The sequence below is a fragment of the Taudactylus pleione genome, unplaced genomic scaffold, assembly GCF_031769625.1.
Source record: "Taudactylus pleione unplaced genomic scaffold, aTauple2 ptg000296l, whole genome shotgun sequence".
NCBI lineage: Eukaryota > Metazoa > Chordata > Amphibia > Anura > Myobatrachidae > Taudactylus > Taudactylus pleione.
The window spans coordinates 4,961,589-4,976,545 of record NW_028284698.1 but is presented as its reverse complement, the minus strand read 5'-3'; the positions used below and the strand labels follow the sequence as shown (position 1 = coordinate 4,976,545).

General features: G+C 47.3%; 1 protein-coding gene across 2 annotated transcripts in view; it reads left to right on the top strand.

The window, feature by feature from the left end:
• Positions 1 to 14,957, top strand: part of LOC148511667 (protein kinase C delta type-like) — a 45,544-nt gene that overhangs the window by 19,613 nt on the left and 10,974 nt on the right. For both annotated transcript variants that reach the window (XM_088482804.1, XM_088482805.1), the window contains exons 4-7: positions 4,560 to 4,622; positions 4,993 to 5,131; positions 10,766 to 10,909; positions 13,504 to 13,632. In XM_088482804.1, coding sequence (XP_088338930.1) covers positions 4,560 to 4,622; positions 4,993 to 5,131; positions 10,766 to 10,909; positions 13,504 to 13,632 — 475 coding nt within the window. The remainder of the gene's footprint in view (positions 1 to 4,559; positions 4,623 to 4,992; positions 5,132 to 10,765; positions 10,910 to 13,503; positions 13,633 to 14,957) is intronic.

Sequence of the window (14,957 nt, the reverse complement as noted above, 5' to 3'; positions counted from 1 at the left end):
AGGGGGGGTGCAGTGAGCCCCCTCAGCCCGACACATAACCAGTGGGGGATGTGATCAGCTTGATCGCTCCCCCCACAGGCATACTGTCGGAGACTGCTGTGGCTGTTTCTCAGCAGCCGCAAGCAGTCTCCAGGGCAGCCCAGCACACAGCAGTGTGTGCTGGGCTGCTGAGTGATGTAAGAGGGGGGGAAGTGGTGCCGAACCCGGGCCCCTCCAGCAAGCTCCTCCCCCTCTCGGCACCCCTGCTCCTCCTCACACCTAGTAATTATCACAAGCCGCCGCACTGCCATTGCTGTGCGGGGTGAGCACTGGGCAAGCATTCGCTGAAGTCTCCTCCTTCCTCCTGTTTGGATCTGTGGTTAGCAGGATATTGTTTGAAGTTCCAGTCTTGGTTGCTGCTGAGCCTCTGCACTAATTACTGCCTGTTAGGTGCCCACTGATTGATTCTCCTGTCTCTGCACAGCCCAGGTGCTCACTGGTCTGTCATTAGGGAGACTTGCTCTGGTTGGGCCCTGTTTCTGTTAAATTCCAGCCAGCCCTTCACTCCATGCCGGTGATAGCGTTCCACGTGTTTCCGGTTCCAGTGTGGTCTCCTGTTTACAGTCGAGTTACCTGTGTCTAGTCTGCCTCCTTGATTTTGCCGATAGTGTCATCTGGGCGGTACGGTCCACAATAGTACTGCCAGCTGTTTGTGTCATCTAGGCGGCACGGTCCGCAATAGTACTACTGGCCGCTTGTGTCATCTAGGCGATCCGGTCCACATTCCTGTCTCCAGCCATTTGTGTCATCCCGGCGACACTAAGCGCACTTCAGCTTCTTTAGTACGCAAATTTGTGTACAGTCGCTGGTGTCATCCCGGCGACACTAAGCGCTTTTTAGCGTCCTGAGTACGCAATTTTGTGTACAATCGCTGGTGTCATCCCGGCGGCACTAAGAGCACTTCAGCATCCAGAGTATGCCATCAAGTGTACTATCGCTGGTGTCACCCCGGCGGCACTCAGCGCACCCCAGCGTCACCTTGCCAAGTCCTTCAGCCCTCAAGGCTGCTTCACAGTCCAAAGGCTGCAACTGCATCCAGTGACTGTTATAACCGGCCCAAAGGCCGCATCTCATCCTATTGGCCTTCAGGTCACAACTAGCAGGGGCTGTTACCGACCCAAAGGCCGCATCTCATCTTACCAGCCCACAGGCCACGTGGCCTAGCCATGTGGTTTAACTATAACAAATTATATTATGTTCTCCTCCTTACACCAAGTCATGTGGTGTATCAGATTATGTTATGGTCTTCTCCTTACACCTAGCCATGTGGTATAACAAATGATGTTATGTTCTCCTCCTTACACCTAGCCATGTGGTATATCAAATTATATTATGTTATCCTCCTTACACCTAGCCATGTGCAGGGCCGCAACTAGGGGGGGCTAGGCATCGGATTTGAGGGGGTACTGAAGGGCTGACTCAGACCCTGTGGTGGCTTGGGGGCACGGAGGCTTGTGGGGCATGGTGGCTTGTGGGCTGCAGATTCCATGCAGACTAGCCGACCGCATGGAATCTGCTGAAAATGGCCCTCCAAAAATGGGCGCCGCCTAGGAGGAGACAGATGCTAGAGGTCCTACTGGACCTCTAGTGTCTGTTAGGCCAGCGAATAGCAAGCGTTCCCGTAAGCGTTGGGAATGCTGGTGCTGCTGGGAGATGCAAAACCCCTGGCAACGAGTGTGAAACCCCTAACAATGAGCATGAAACACCTGGCAATGAGCATGGAACACTTGACAACAAGTATGAAACTCCTGGCAATGAGCATGGAACCCCTGACAATGAGCATTGACCCCTGGCAATGAGTGTGAAACCCCTGGCAATGAGCATGAAACCCAGAGCATGAGACCCCTGGCATCTAGCATGAGACCCCTGGCATCGAGCATGAGACCCCTGGCATCGAGCATGAGACACCTGGCAAGGAGCATGAAACCCAGAGCATGAGACCCCTGGTAACGCGCATGAGACCCCTGGCAACGAGCATGAGACCCCTGGTAATTAGCATGAGACCCCTGGCATCGAGTATGAAACCTCTGGCAATGAGCATGAAAACCCTGGCATCAAGCATAAAACCCCTGACAATGAGCAGGTAATTTAAAAGTAATTAGAAGCCTATCTGTGGGGCATAAAATGGTGTCAGGGGCAAATATGTAAGTGGCACTTTGGTAATAGGCATTACAGTGTGTGGCATAATGTGTAATGGGCATTATGGTGTGTGAAATAATGTAAGTCACTATACCAGGGACGTCTGACTAGTGCACTGCCTTATGGAGGAGCAAGGACAAATCCAGGTACATGAAGGGAGGAGGTGCAAAATTACTGCCTTGCCCCAGGTAACAGATATCCTAGCTTCGGCCCTGCCATGTGGTATAACAAATTATATTATGTTCTAAGCAAAATGTATTTATTTGTTTAAATATGTTGATCCTAACCTGAGAATATGAAGGGCCTAACTCTGAGTTGCACACATTGCCGATTTCTGTGCATGAATCTATGTCGCACTGCGCATGTGCCCAAATAGTGTGCGCACAGGGTCAGAGCTGCAATTGAGGGGCACGGGAGACACAGTCTCAGAAATGTGCTGCCAATGTAGTTGGCGTTCCTGGGCGGTGACAGGGAGGTGGCTTAGAGCATACACAGAGATGGCCCTTCTCATGGGCATGTAACGGGCATCTCATGGGTGTGTCATGGGCGTATCAATGTGTCATCATGGGCATGTCACAAACAAGATGTCATGGGCGTGCCATGGATGGGTCATGAGTGTGTGCTATGGGCAGGTCATGGGTGTGCCATTGTGTCATGGGCATGTCATTGAAAATGGTTGTGTACACAGACTCACAACCACTTATACCAGGAGAATTATGCCAGGCGCTGGTGTATCAAACAGGAAAAAGGAAAACATGTATAAATATATTTATTTGATATTTAATTTTCTATGTATAAGTGTCATCATTTATAATATTATTACAAATAATTATATTACAAATAATTACACATATACATATAAAATGTGTAGAAATCTAGCAAGAAAAACTAAAAACTCCCGTGAATAATATGAAATAAAGTAATTGGACAGGCTGTCGATGGACCTTAAAAGTCATAAATTGCCAGCTCAGCCGCTCATATAGGAGGCCGTACTCTGATGGGGAAACTGCATCTGCCATAGGGCTGGTGCCAGTGTCAGTGGTATGACCAATTGTATTTCAGCATTACGGGTGCTGACAGTGGGTGTCTCAGTCCTTGCATATTCGTAGACACAGGTGTACACCAGGGAAGGACTTTGTAGCATCATTGGCATAAAGTCACCAATGGGCGACCACCAAAAGACGCACACACGGATGCGGCTGGGTCCCACTCAGAATCATATGCTCACCAGTGCCAATATTACCAACATTTTTACATTGTCAAACACTTATAAAGCAAAAGCTACATGAGATGTATATTTGGGACACAGGGCCTGATTCAGAGCCGCTCGTAAGCGGCCGCTCGTTCGCTCCGAGCGATGTTCGCACAACTGCGCATGCATATGGGTTGTAATATGCATGCGCGAACCAGTCATTGCGGTCAGAAATTGTGTGCTCGCAAAATAGCGAATGCCTGCTATTTTGAGTGACAGGATGAGGCGTTTGTGAGTGGTAACAGGGGAAGGTGCTTGAAAACGGGGAGTGGAGATCCAAAATCAAAACGGGCATTTTAAGGGTGTGCATAATTAACAAAGCAGCGTCATCGACCACGTCACTTGGTTGTCTTTTAGCCTGAACTGCTCGCATGATTGCGGTAGGAAAATCCTACCACAAGTACTGCGAGCGGTTCATACGCCTTTCGATGTACTCGATTAATCTAATAAATAGCGGAGATGACGTAGGATGCGAGCGGCCAGGGGGCGTTTTTTAAAAAATAGCGAGCGCATGTTTCGTTCGCTCGTTCAGACATAGAGGCGTCAACACACCGCAAAGAGCGAGCGCTCTATTTAAATATCCGGCCCCTTTTTCTGAACGAACGAGCGCAAATAGCGTCCGGCTCTGAATCAGGCCCACAATCAGAAAGGTAATTTACATTTGTCACTTGATGAGGAATGTCCCTATAGTAATGTATACATATATTACTCACCACATGTGTTTGGAGGAGATTCTGCTCTCACTCTTGTTGCCAGATCTCAGGCTCGGCTCCATTAGGCAGGTCAGAGAGAACAGCGGGGCGAGTCAGCTTTATATAGGAAAGGAGGCAGCTGTCAGATGCAGGGAGAAGGACACATTGGTATAACACCATCCAATTAGGATAGAGCTGGGGTGGAGCTGATCACTTAGAAAGGTGCTATTTGCCTGCGGGCATGCAAGTTGGCCGATCTTATAGCGAGGTGAATACTGTTAGATTAGTGATAGGGATCACCAAAGAGAAATTAGTTAGTAAATATAAACAAATGACAGGGACATGGTCAGAATACATAGGGAGTGTTGACTTGAAATTTCTGTGCCATTACGTAAGCATCCTAACAATGAAACATTGATTTATTCTCTTTCTATCAGGTTCTATGGAGCGGAGATTGTATGTGGGGTTCAATACCTACATTCCAAGGGCATAGTCCATCGGTAAGTATAAAGCTACACTATAACAATGGTATAATATAAGTATATAAGTATGGATTGTAATATGCAGAATGTGATATATTTATTATCAGGTCTGCCTGCGCTCTACTTTTTACATATTATACTTTTATTCATTGCCACATATTTCCACCTACATCTTATACTGGGTACACACTGGGCGTTATATCCGCTGTTCAATTGAATGACCGATAAATCGCGAGCATGTCATCAGGTGTGTACCCCTGATATGTCTGTGAACGACATCATTCACAGACATATTGCATTGACTGTGCAGCATAGTAGATGGCCAATATATCTGCTTTAATGGTATGACCAATAGTCAGTGCATACAAAGATTGTATTTTCTTCACAGAGACCTCAAGCCTGAAAACATTCTAGTTGCTGAAACGGGTCATCTGAAGATTGCAGACTTCGGTCTTGCAATTGAAAACATGCTGGGAGACAGAACAGCCAATGGATACGCAGGAACACGTGGCTACATCGCTCCTGAGGTGAGGTGCACAGGATTTCCTACTGTTACTCATGTAACTACTCACATTTCATAGAGAAGCCTGGTGTAAGGCAATATGGCTACAAAAGGCACATTGTAAGAACACCTGTACATTACACCTACAAAGTATCCAATAATGAGGAAAGTAAACTGAGATTTCATACAACAGTTTCCATAACAGCAGAGGACATTTGTAATATTCCTATTACAGCTGTCATTCAGCTGCTTTTACCATCTCAAATTAGATGTGCTATAAATGAGCTGCGGGCTTACTGCTGGCGGATATTGGTAAGTAATTAAATAGCTCTGAGCATTAAACCCAGGAGCTGCAGGCGTGTGGTAAGTCCTGGGGATAATTGAATCTGTCTCTACACTGACACATACTGTACATGGCAATGTTTTCTCCTCACCAGGAAAACTGAAAGCTGAGACCAGCACGTGTTGTCTCCTGATAAAAAGCACCATTGCAGCCGTGCAACAAGATGTCACAATGCATTTATAGGCAATGTGTACTGTAGACACGTTACCTGGGCCAGATTAAGGCTTGTGGTGGCCCCAGGGCAACTAAATGGTGTGGGCCCTCTCCAAACCATACAGAGCCTACCCTTCCCTTCCCCCTGAAAGCCCCACATGGAGCCTTTAGGGGAGTCCTAAATATATATATATATATATATATATATATATATCACTGAAATGCTGCAGGACTTCCGATCAGAGTGTAGATTTATTCAACGTTTCTGGGCTATCAAGCCCCGTCGTCAGGAATACATAAGAAGTGAGACAATTAGTCACCTTACCTTATATCCCCACCATGGAAGTGATTGTAGACCAGGCAGGGCCGCCAGGTGCACGAAACCGGAGGGAGTAAGCAGCGCATCATGATGACGCAACAGCTCACATTCTCGGCGGTTGTCATGGAAACCTTAGACGCTTGCCCGGCTCTGACCTGCCTGTAGAGAACACGTGAAGATAGAACAGAAAAAGACAAGATTAGAAAAACCGAGTTTGAAAAGAAGAGGTTTAAATCAATCAATTTGTTAAAAACAAATATCAATGCCAAATAGTGTATAGAAAATATAAGTAGCACAAAGACGATTTTCACATATATAACTACATATAAATATACTGTATTATAATAGCTCAAAAGCATAATAAATTTAGAGCAAACAATATATGCATGATGTACTGATTCCAAAGAATTTCATTCATAAAAGCATGTTCCATGATATGCGTTCGTTTAACCCTCTAGGGGAAACCGTATCCAGTTTGAAGATCCAGGATGCCTACCATATATATATAAAACATACACTCACATATAAACAGTATACACACACTTACACATAGGGATGTAGTTATGTATACCGACAAGGAAACCCCGATAGGAACTTAAGATAGGCGTCGAAATGCTGACACCTATTTAATCCTGACGCCGGAACACTGAAGGACGCGTGCCCGAATGAAGTAAGTCTGGGGTGTCCTTAGCATTAGTAAGTCTGGGGGGAGGGTTAGGTTTCGGGAGCGTAATTAGGGTTAGGTTTTTGGGTGGTTAGGGTTAGGCCCTATTGGGGGTGGGCTAGGGTTAGGCACAAAACGGGGAGGGTTAGGGGGGGAAGTAGAGAGGGTAAGTATACTTTCCCGACCCGTTTGGATACCAATCATCAGGATGCCGCTGTCGGTATTCTGACGGGAGGCATCCCAACAGCTGGCATTACATACCCATTCCAACACATATTATAGGGCGGGATGTACTAAGGTTGCAGTGACCATTCCGCCAGTTACCGCAACCTTACTAATCACATATCTACTAACATATGCGATTAGTATCGCAAAGGACAGCTCTTGCGATAAGAGTTGCCCTTTGCGAAGCACCCGACGCCTGGTGACAGGGTCTCTGTGGGACCCCATCCCCTCTGAGCCCCGGGAGCTTCCTGCTGGTCACATGTGCAGGAAGCCCCGGGCTCCTCCTCCCGCACCCAGAAGAAGATTAGGAGTAGGAGGAGATGGAGGACCCAGGAGGAGCGCGGGCCAGCGACCATGGACAGCAGGTGAGTGGGGGCCAGCGCATGGCGACGGCGGGGCAGCGGCGAAGTGTCGGGTGCGGGGTCCGGTAAGAAGCCCATAGGCTTCTATAGGGTAATGCCAGGTTTTTCTGGTGTTACCCTCCGCGCCGAAAAAAGGGTGGGCGGGGCTTAGCACATATGGAAATACGGTAAAAACCCCAAAAAAGGGGTTTTTACCGTAGTTTTCCTTTAGTACATCCCGCCCATATACACATTAACACATACACACTAACACACATATATATATATATATATATATATATATATATACACACATTAAGACATAACACATATACACCATGACACATATACACACAGAATCACATACATACATACATACATACACATACACACACACCCACTGAAACAGTACTCAAACATACCCTCACTTGATGCAGCAGCTGCTGCAGGACCAGTCCTGGTTGCAACAGAGGCCCGACAACTCGATTCATAAGGCCCCGCCCCCGTGATGTAATGCTGTGATTTTCAGTTATATGGGGGCGGAGCTTGCATATTGGCTCTGCCCCCTATGCGGCCAGTCACTGTAGGGGGGAATCGGTGTAGCAGGGTTTTTTTCTAGATACTCAGAAACCCCCCTGCAGTCGCTAGTGTGGAGCCGGCTGGCCCCTCTCCTCCCTAGACAAAAGCTGATGCAGCAGCACTGACTGTGCTGCTGCTCCGTAGAAAAGCCACTGCTGCTGCGGAGCCTTAACCCGAGAACAGGTGTCGCAGGACACCTGTTCTCGGCAGGGTCACATCGACCCTGTGTGGGGGCCCCTTTGTGAAAAGTAAGTGTCGGGGCTATTCATCAAGTTCCGAAAAAGCATTTTTTCAGGAACTTGATGGTGTTACTGACCACCACCCTGAGATGGTGTTCATCCCCCGATAACCTTCACAGACTGCTGTTTACTCAGCAACCTGTTAAGCAGGGCTGGCGCTACTACTAGGCAAACGTAGGCATTTGCCTAAGAGCGCCGGCCACTGCAGGGTGGTAGTGTGGACAGCACACAAGTGCCGTCTTCACTACACTATTAGTATAACAAACACACAGCCGCCGGCAGCTGTGTGTTTGTTTTAGCAGCCGATGACAGTCAGACAGACTCTCATCGGCTGCTGCTACGCCCACTGCCAGAGCCATCTTCCGGCTCCTGCAGTGGGTAATGGGAGAGACGTCATGACGTCTCTACCATAATGCGGAGCAGGCCCGCCCGGGGTACAGAGGAGCGGACGCCGGAGAGGGGATTAAGGTAAGTGGAGTTATTATTTTTTTTTTACGTGTGTGATTTCCTGGGACTACTGCTGGGGGGGCGATCACTACTGGGGGCACTGCTGGGGGGAGCCTACTACTGGGGACACCGAACGACTACTACTGAGGGAACTGCTGGGGGGAGGCTACTACTGGGGACACCGAACGACTACTACTGAGGGCACTGCTGGGGGGGATCACTACTGGGGGCACTGCTGGGGGGAGGCTACTACTGGGGACACCTAACGACTACTACTGAGGGAACTGCTGGGGGGAGGCTACTACTGGGGGCACTACTGGAGACAGGCTACTACTGGGGACACCGAACGACTACTACTGGGGGCACTGCTGGGGGGAGGCTACTACTGGGGACACTGAACGACTACGACTGAGGGCACTGCTGGGGGGATCACTACTGGGGGCACTACTGGGGGGCTGCAACTGGGGGCACTGCACGAGGGGGATTAGTGCTGGTGGCACTCCACAGGAGGCGCTACTACTACTGGGGGGTATTATATAAAGGGCACTGCATAGGGGGAACCACTACCTGGGGCAATGTGTAGGTGGGACTACTACTGGGGGCATTATATAAGTGGCACTGCATAGGGGGACCACTACTGGGGGCACTGTATAAGGGTTTGTGTAGCTATCCGCGGGTGGGGGGGTGCAAGGCTGAAGAAATGCCTAGGGTGCCAAGAAACCTTGCAGCGGCCCTGCTGTTAAGATTTACATGGCAGCCACAAATCTATTCAGAACTCCCTGCTGTGTGTGCACTGGCGAGCCCCAGAGCTGAGCCCTGCAGACATGTGGCCCAGCTCACCGAAAGAAGACAGGTGAGCAGGCTAATGAGAAGGAGGGGGGATGGACACCCACGGGGGGGGATAGGAAGGGGGTCGAATCGTACACCCACGGGGATGGCAGTAAAATCCGCAGCCAGCCTGACTTCGAGCTGTGTTTGAACTTGTGATAATTATGTTTTGATGAATAGGCCCCTGAGTATTATACTATTTTTCAACACTTTTATTTTAACAAATAACAAAATGAATAAAATATACAGTTTAATAACAAAATAGTCTAGTTTTATATAACTGAGACGCCGGACCCATGTTACCTGTGTACGGGATCACAGAGGCAGGAAGTAACACACCCCTAAATGGACGAGACACACTTGTGTTTTTTGCCGACACTTCCTGTTGTCACCCCCAGATGTTCCCTGTCTGCCAATTACACTGTGATTAATAACTGGCAGCGTATGACTACGGTAATGTACCGTGGTACCTGCGTAGTGGCAAATAATTGCTCCACTTATGGAAACATTGGCATTGTGTACATCTATGAATCAGGCCCATTAGCCATTGTCAGAGATCTCTTATGGGGCAAATGATAACGATATAGTTTATATCGTCCTTTTTTTTTTAACTCCTACAAAGACCAAACTATGGTCGATATGCAGGCATGGATGGTCGATATCAATATCGACCATCGTCTGTGCATGCAGGCCAACCTGGTCGATATCGAGCAGGTTAGCCTGTTTACTATAGGGACCCACGATAGTTGATCATGGGTCGTTACATCGTTTGGGGGGTTGGTGCATATTGCTGGATGTTCAATATCGAACATCCAGCACATGCAGGATGATCAGACAATGATATCTGATCGTTGTCTGATCGTCACATGTGTACGGGCCCTTAGTGAGACTTCAGGTTCTCACATGTGATTTACGTTGTTACAGTTGTATTTGCAAGATCACTGGTGACCCAACACTGCAGAGAGCTAATCCCCACACCCCCTGGTTGTCCCTCTGCTTTAGCTGTACCAAGTCCTGGCTATAGCACTGGTGCTGGTTACACATTATTAGGGGATAACAAGGAGTTCTTAGTTATTTATTTGGATCTTTCTAATGATGGCCATCATCATCGTCACGTGATTTATAATGTTGTCTTGTGATGTTACTATGTAAACAGTAAGAAAAGGTGAGTAAGGTAAGAGACAAGACAGTAACTATTATTATATTCCTGATATCCCAGGTCAGGGAAATATCTATGATATATAAATAAATAAGGAGCTGAGTAATAGTAATGCCTGTATAGTATACATGCAGCCTTCCCCATACAACCCAGCACATGCCAATATGATTACAAGCTTGCACAGTCACTCATCAGTGTTCTGAATTGGAGCATTACATTGTATTGTTATTCTACCTCCATGTATTCTATCCCCACATAAACACTTATTATATAGAGTGATGGACTGGGGCAGTGAGATAAAAGAATGTACATTAGAGAGGGATTGGTGACAGCCATAATAACTATTATCTCTCTTCTGGTAGATGCGGTCTGGCAAGAACTACAATGCTGGTGCTGACTGGTATTCGTTTGGTGTCATCCTAACCCAAATGATCACCAGCAGACTTACCTTCCAACGTAAGCTATTTAAAGCACCAGGCGCAGCAGCCAGAGACATCATTGTAAAGGTAACCTAGATATTACGTTATTTCTGTAACTTATACAATTCTAATGGCTATAGATAATGTTGTATAACATTATATACAGCATGAGGGAAATCCTAGATGTTTAATTTAAAATATATTTTATCACTGTGCTATAGGTTTCAAGATTATGGTATAATTTCACCACCTAATTTTGCCATATAACTGATTGCCGCTTTAAATTAAGAGGCAAACTTGTCGAAATTATGCCAGGTCCGTAATTTTGGACCTATTTAATATCCCTCTCTGTGTGACAAGGGCAGACACAAATGGGTTCCTATGAAACAGCATTTAACACGGGGCGTATCTATAATGGGTGTAGAGCACATGGGGCCCTGGGTCCAGGGGGGCTCACATCGCACACCCTGCTCTCATAGTTTCTAATACTTAACTCTCTGAAGTTCCACGTTGGGTGGAGTTGTGCTACACAGAACGCCTGGAAAATAGCCGAAGCGGCCACTTTCCTGGCATTTTGTTCATGCACAGTAGACTCTGGGCACAGGCTAGTGCCTGGACTGTACTGAAACTGTCAGTACGCCATGGACGCCGGAGAGAGAGGAAGAGGTCCTGGATGGTGAGTGAACACGGGCTCCCTCTCTAAATATGCCTCTGATTTGACATGAGCAATTATTACACTTTTCTTTAGACACTGGAGACAGTATTAGCTGCTCATCAGAGGCACAGGGCCCACACCGCACACCCTGCACCCATACAGTCTTTATACATACCTGTTTGTTGTCTCCAGAGTGCTGCAAATAGTATTAGGACAACGGCGGCGGCTATTTTCCCAGAGACTTGCGCACTAAGTCAGAATCTGCTGCACACACCGCAGCACCACTAAAGGGAGGAGGGGGCCCACACTGAGTCTGCAATGGGCCCCCTCCTCTCTTAAAACGCCTCTGCTGCTCATGTGATGCCATGTTTAAAATTCATTGCTTTATAAATGCATAGATGCAGCATATAAACCCGTGTGATACCACTCTAAGAGATCCCATTCCTAATACATGAGATTAACAAATTTTCCTGATAAATGTGGCTCTGGATTCCTGATCAGAGATATTTCCCTCATACACAATATGATGCAGCAAGATAGATAAAGGGCTATTTATCAAAATGCAGCAATACAAAATGCACCACTCATTGCTGCAATAGAAAATCAATTGATGCCATTTACTGATAAAATATCACCTTGTCAGCTGAGTGATGCTATGAGTGATACTCCACTGCTTGGCAATACTGGTCACTTACTGCTTTACCGGGCCAGTCTTGGTGGCTAGCCAGGTCACGTATGCAGCCTTGGGTTTCCAGCTACACTTATATACTCATATATATCACAGGTGACGCAACAAGTGGTGACACCTCTCAATTTTCTGCAGTCGCAAAAGGGGCCTGGCCTTGTGCCCCATGACACCACACCCTAGATATGTGCTATTTTCGGGGCATGACCGCAATGTCACGCCCTCATACTCGTCATGCTGGGGGCTTGTCCAACACAACAGGAGATAATGGGAAGCTCCAGCCTCCACCAGCACAGTGTGTATGACACATCATCCATAACTCCTGCAGCTCTGCTATTTTGGTGTCACCCCCTTGGATGATGTCACCCGGTATGGCTTGCACCCCCATAGGGAGGTATATACACAACTGACTACATCATCAAACTCAAACTATTTTTACCAATGTATAGTGAGATAATATGGAAAAATACTAATTATTCTAACAAAGCCCATAAACATATTTCTAGTGGTCACATGTGTGGTCTTTGAAGAACTCTGGCTGTGTACCCTTGGCCTTGAACACCATGATGTTACATATAACTATATATTTGTCTAGTAAGATTTATAAGAGTAATTATTTCATTTCCAAATTTCTAAACAATTGTCCACTTTATAATGAAGCCAGACCTGATCCCCCATTGTTGCACAGACATATGACAGGGAATATGGGAAGGAATGACTTGGTGCTTAGGTGTTCCTGGAGTGGGAAATGATGATGGGCTACTGTGACTTTATGCAGCTGATGGGCTGTCTACTGAGACACCGGCCGGCTATTGCTGTAATGCTGTAATCTGCTGCAGTGCACAAATAGATGCACCATCGACTGGACATCAGTTGCACCAACGGACATGGCTGATGGTACATGGCCACTGGTGCCAGTGTAAATGCATCTTACAATGCAGTCCGTGACAATGTCTGCCAACATGCACACCAACATAAGCCACCCCCAGTAACTGGCCAGGAACTTCTATCAGAATTGTATATGTCTCCAAGAAATTCCAATCTGCGTCCCCTGACGATAACCATCATGATGCTTGCTCAGTGCGTCTCAGACCCATGCACACATTTATAACATCCGGCACTTTCATCTGATGTATTAAATGCATCCTCCTCTGCATCAGGCCCAATGTGAGACATGCTACAGTCCCCAGATAGAATCTCAGGGTTATCATACTGTGGCCATGGACAGATCACTTTATATTCCTCTGTGCCAGGCAGCAGAAATGTGTATAACATGATTGTGCTGAGCACGTCTGCTGTATTAATTAAAGTCACTAAATTAAATACAAATCACTTTTTCAGCTGCGCGATAAAGATCCGACCAGACGACTCGGAGTGCATGGAAAGATCCGCCACCATCCATTTTTCCAGCATGTTGACTGGGTCTCAATTGAAGCTCTTGAAGTTGCCCTCCCATACATACCCGCTCCAGTAAGTATAACACAGAACTTGTATGAGCTCCTGGGCAGCCTGTAACTAAATGCAGATCAGCAGATGATGTATAAGTGTCAGTCACATAGATATAAGGAGATGTGCACATGTCACTTCTACCATGTAACACACACATGTCCAGTTTAATCAATAGTTTGGAGTATGGAAGGAAACACACACCAACCTGGGGAAAACATACAAACTCTATGCATATAAGGCCTTGGCTAAAAATGTAGCTCATGACCCCAGTGCCAGGAGGCTGCAATGTGACTAATATGCCACCTGACTACTTTTACACAATTATAAATGGAAATTTTAAAATAAGATATTCTTGTGAGCAGGGCTATACAATAATTACTGACAAGACACATTGGGGCATATTCAATTGGGCGCGAGGTATACCGATGAAAAAAAAAACTTGCGGCCCTCGCACCCCAATTTTGGATTACTTTTTTAATTGGATACAGCGGGTATCGGGAGTGTGCATACCCGCGGTATCCAATTTAAAAATAGTGCTTGCGGGGTTTTCAGAGCTGAAAACCCTGTGCCACTTGAAAAAAAAAATTCTACACTTACCTGCCCAGGGGTCTCCGATGGTCTCCACAGCTCCCGGCAGCCTCTCCTTCATCTTCTCACTGGAGAGGGGGCTGTTGGGAGGCTCCAAGGGCTGGTGGGAAGAGCAAGGGCTGCTGGGAGATGTAATTCTCCCAGTGCCCATTATGGGGGGCACACAGACACTTGAAGGGACAAACATACCGGGGAAAACACAACACTCATATACACACACTCACTCATACACACTTACAAACACTAACAAACACTCACACTCCAGATCTCGCACCAAAGGGGGCGAGCTGTCGGTGTTGAGTGGGGGGTTGCTGCCCAAATGGAGGCGTTCCCGAGGGAATGCTTGCCGTTTGGGGGCGGCCCCACTGACATCACGAGTGATGTCAGTGGAGAGCTTCCGGCTCTGTTAGAGCCGAAAGTTCTCTGGGGCTTGTGAGGAACGAGACTCGTCGCAAGCCCGCTGGTCGTGATGGTCTTGACCATCGCGACCATCATCATGGCCGCTCACTATAGCTGTGTGTGGTAACCCATAGCTATGCGAGCGACCAGGAGGCCGCTCCTAAAAAAACAGCGCCCGCCCTGATTCAGAGCGAGCGCTCACTTTTTGCGAGCGCCTCTGAATCAGGCCCAGAGTCCACTGCCATCTTTTACCCTTCTGCCTCAAAGTAGCCTGGGGTGCAATGCAGTATGGGAGAAAGCAGGAAGAGATTCGTCTCTTCTTGCTTATCTCCCTGAGGTTGCACATAATGCCATCCTTA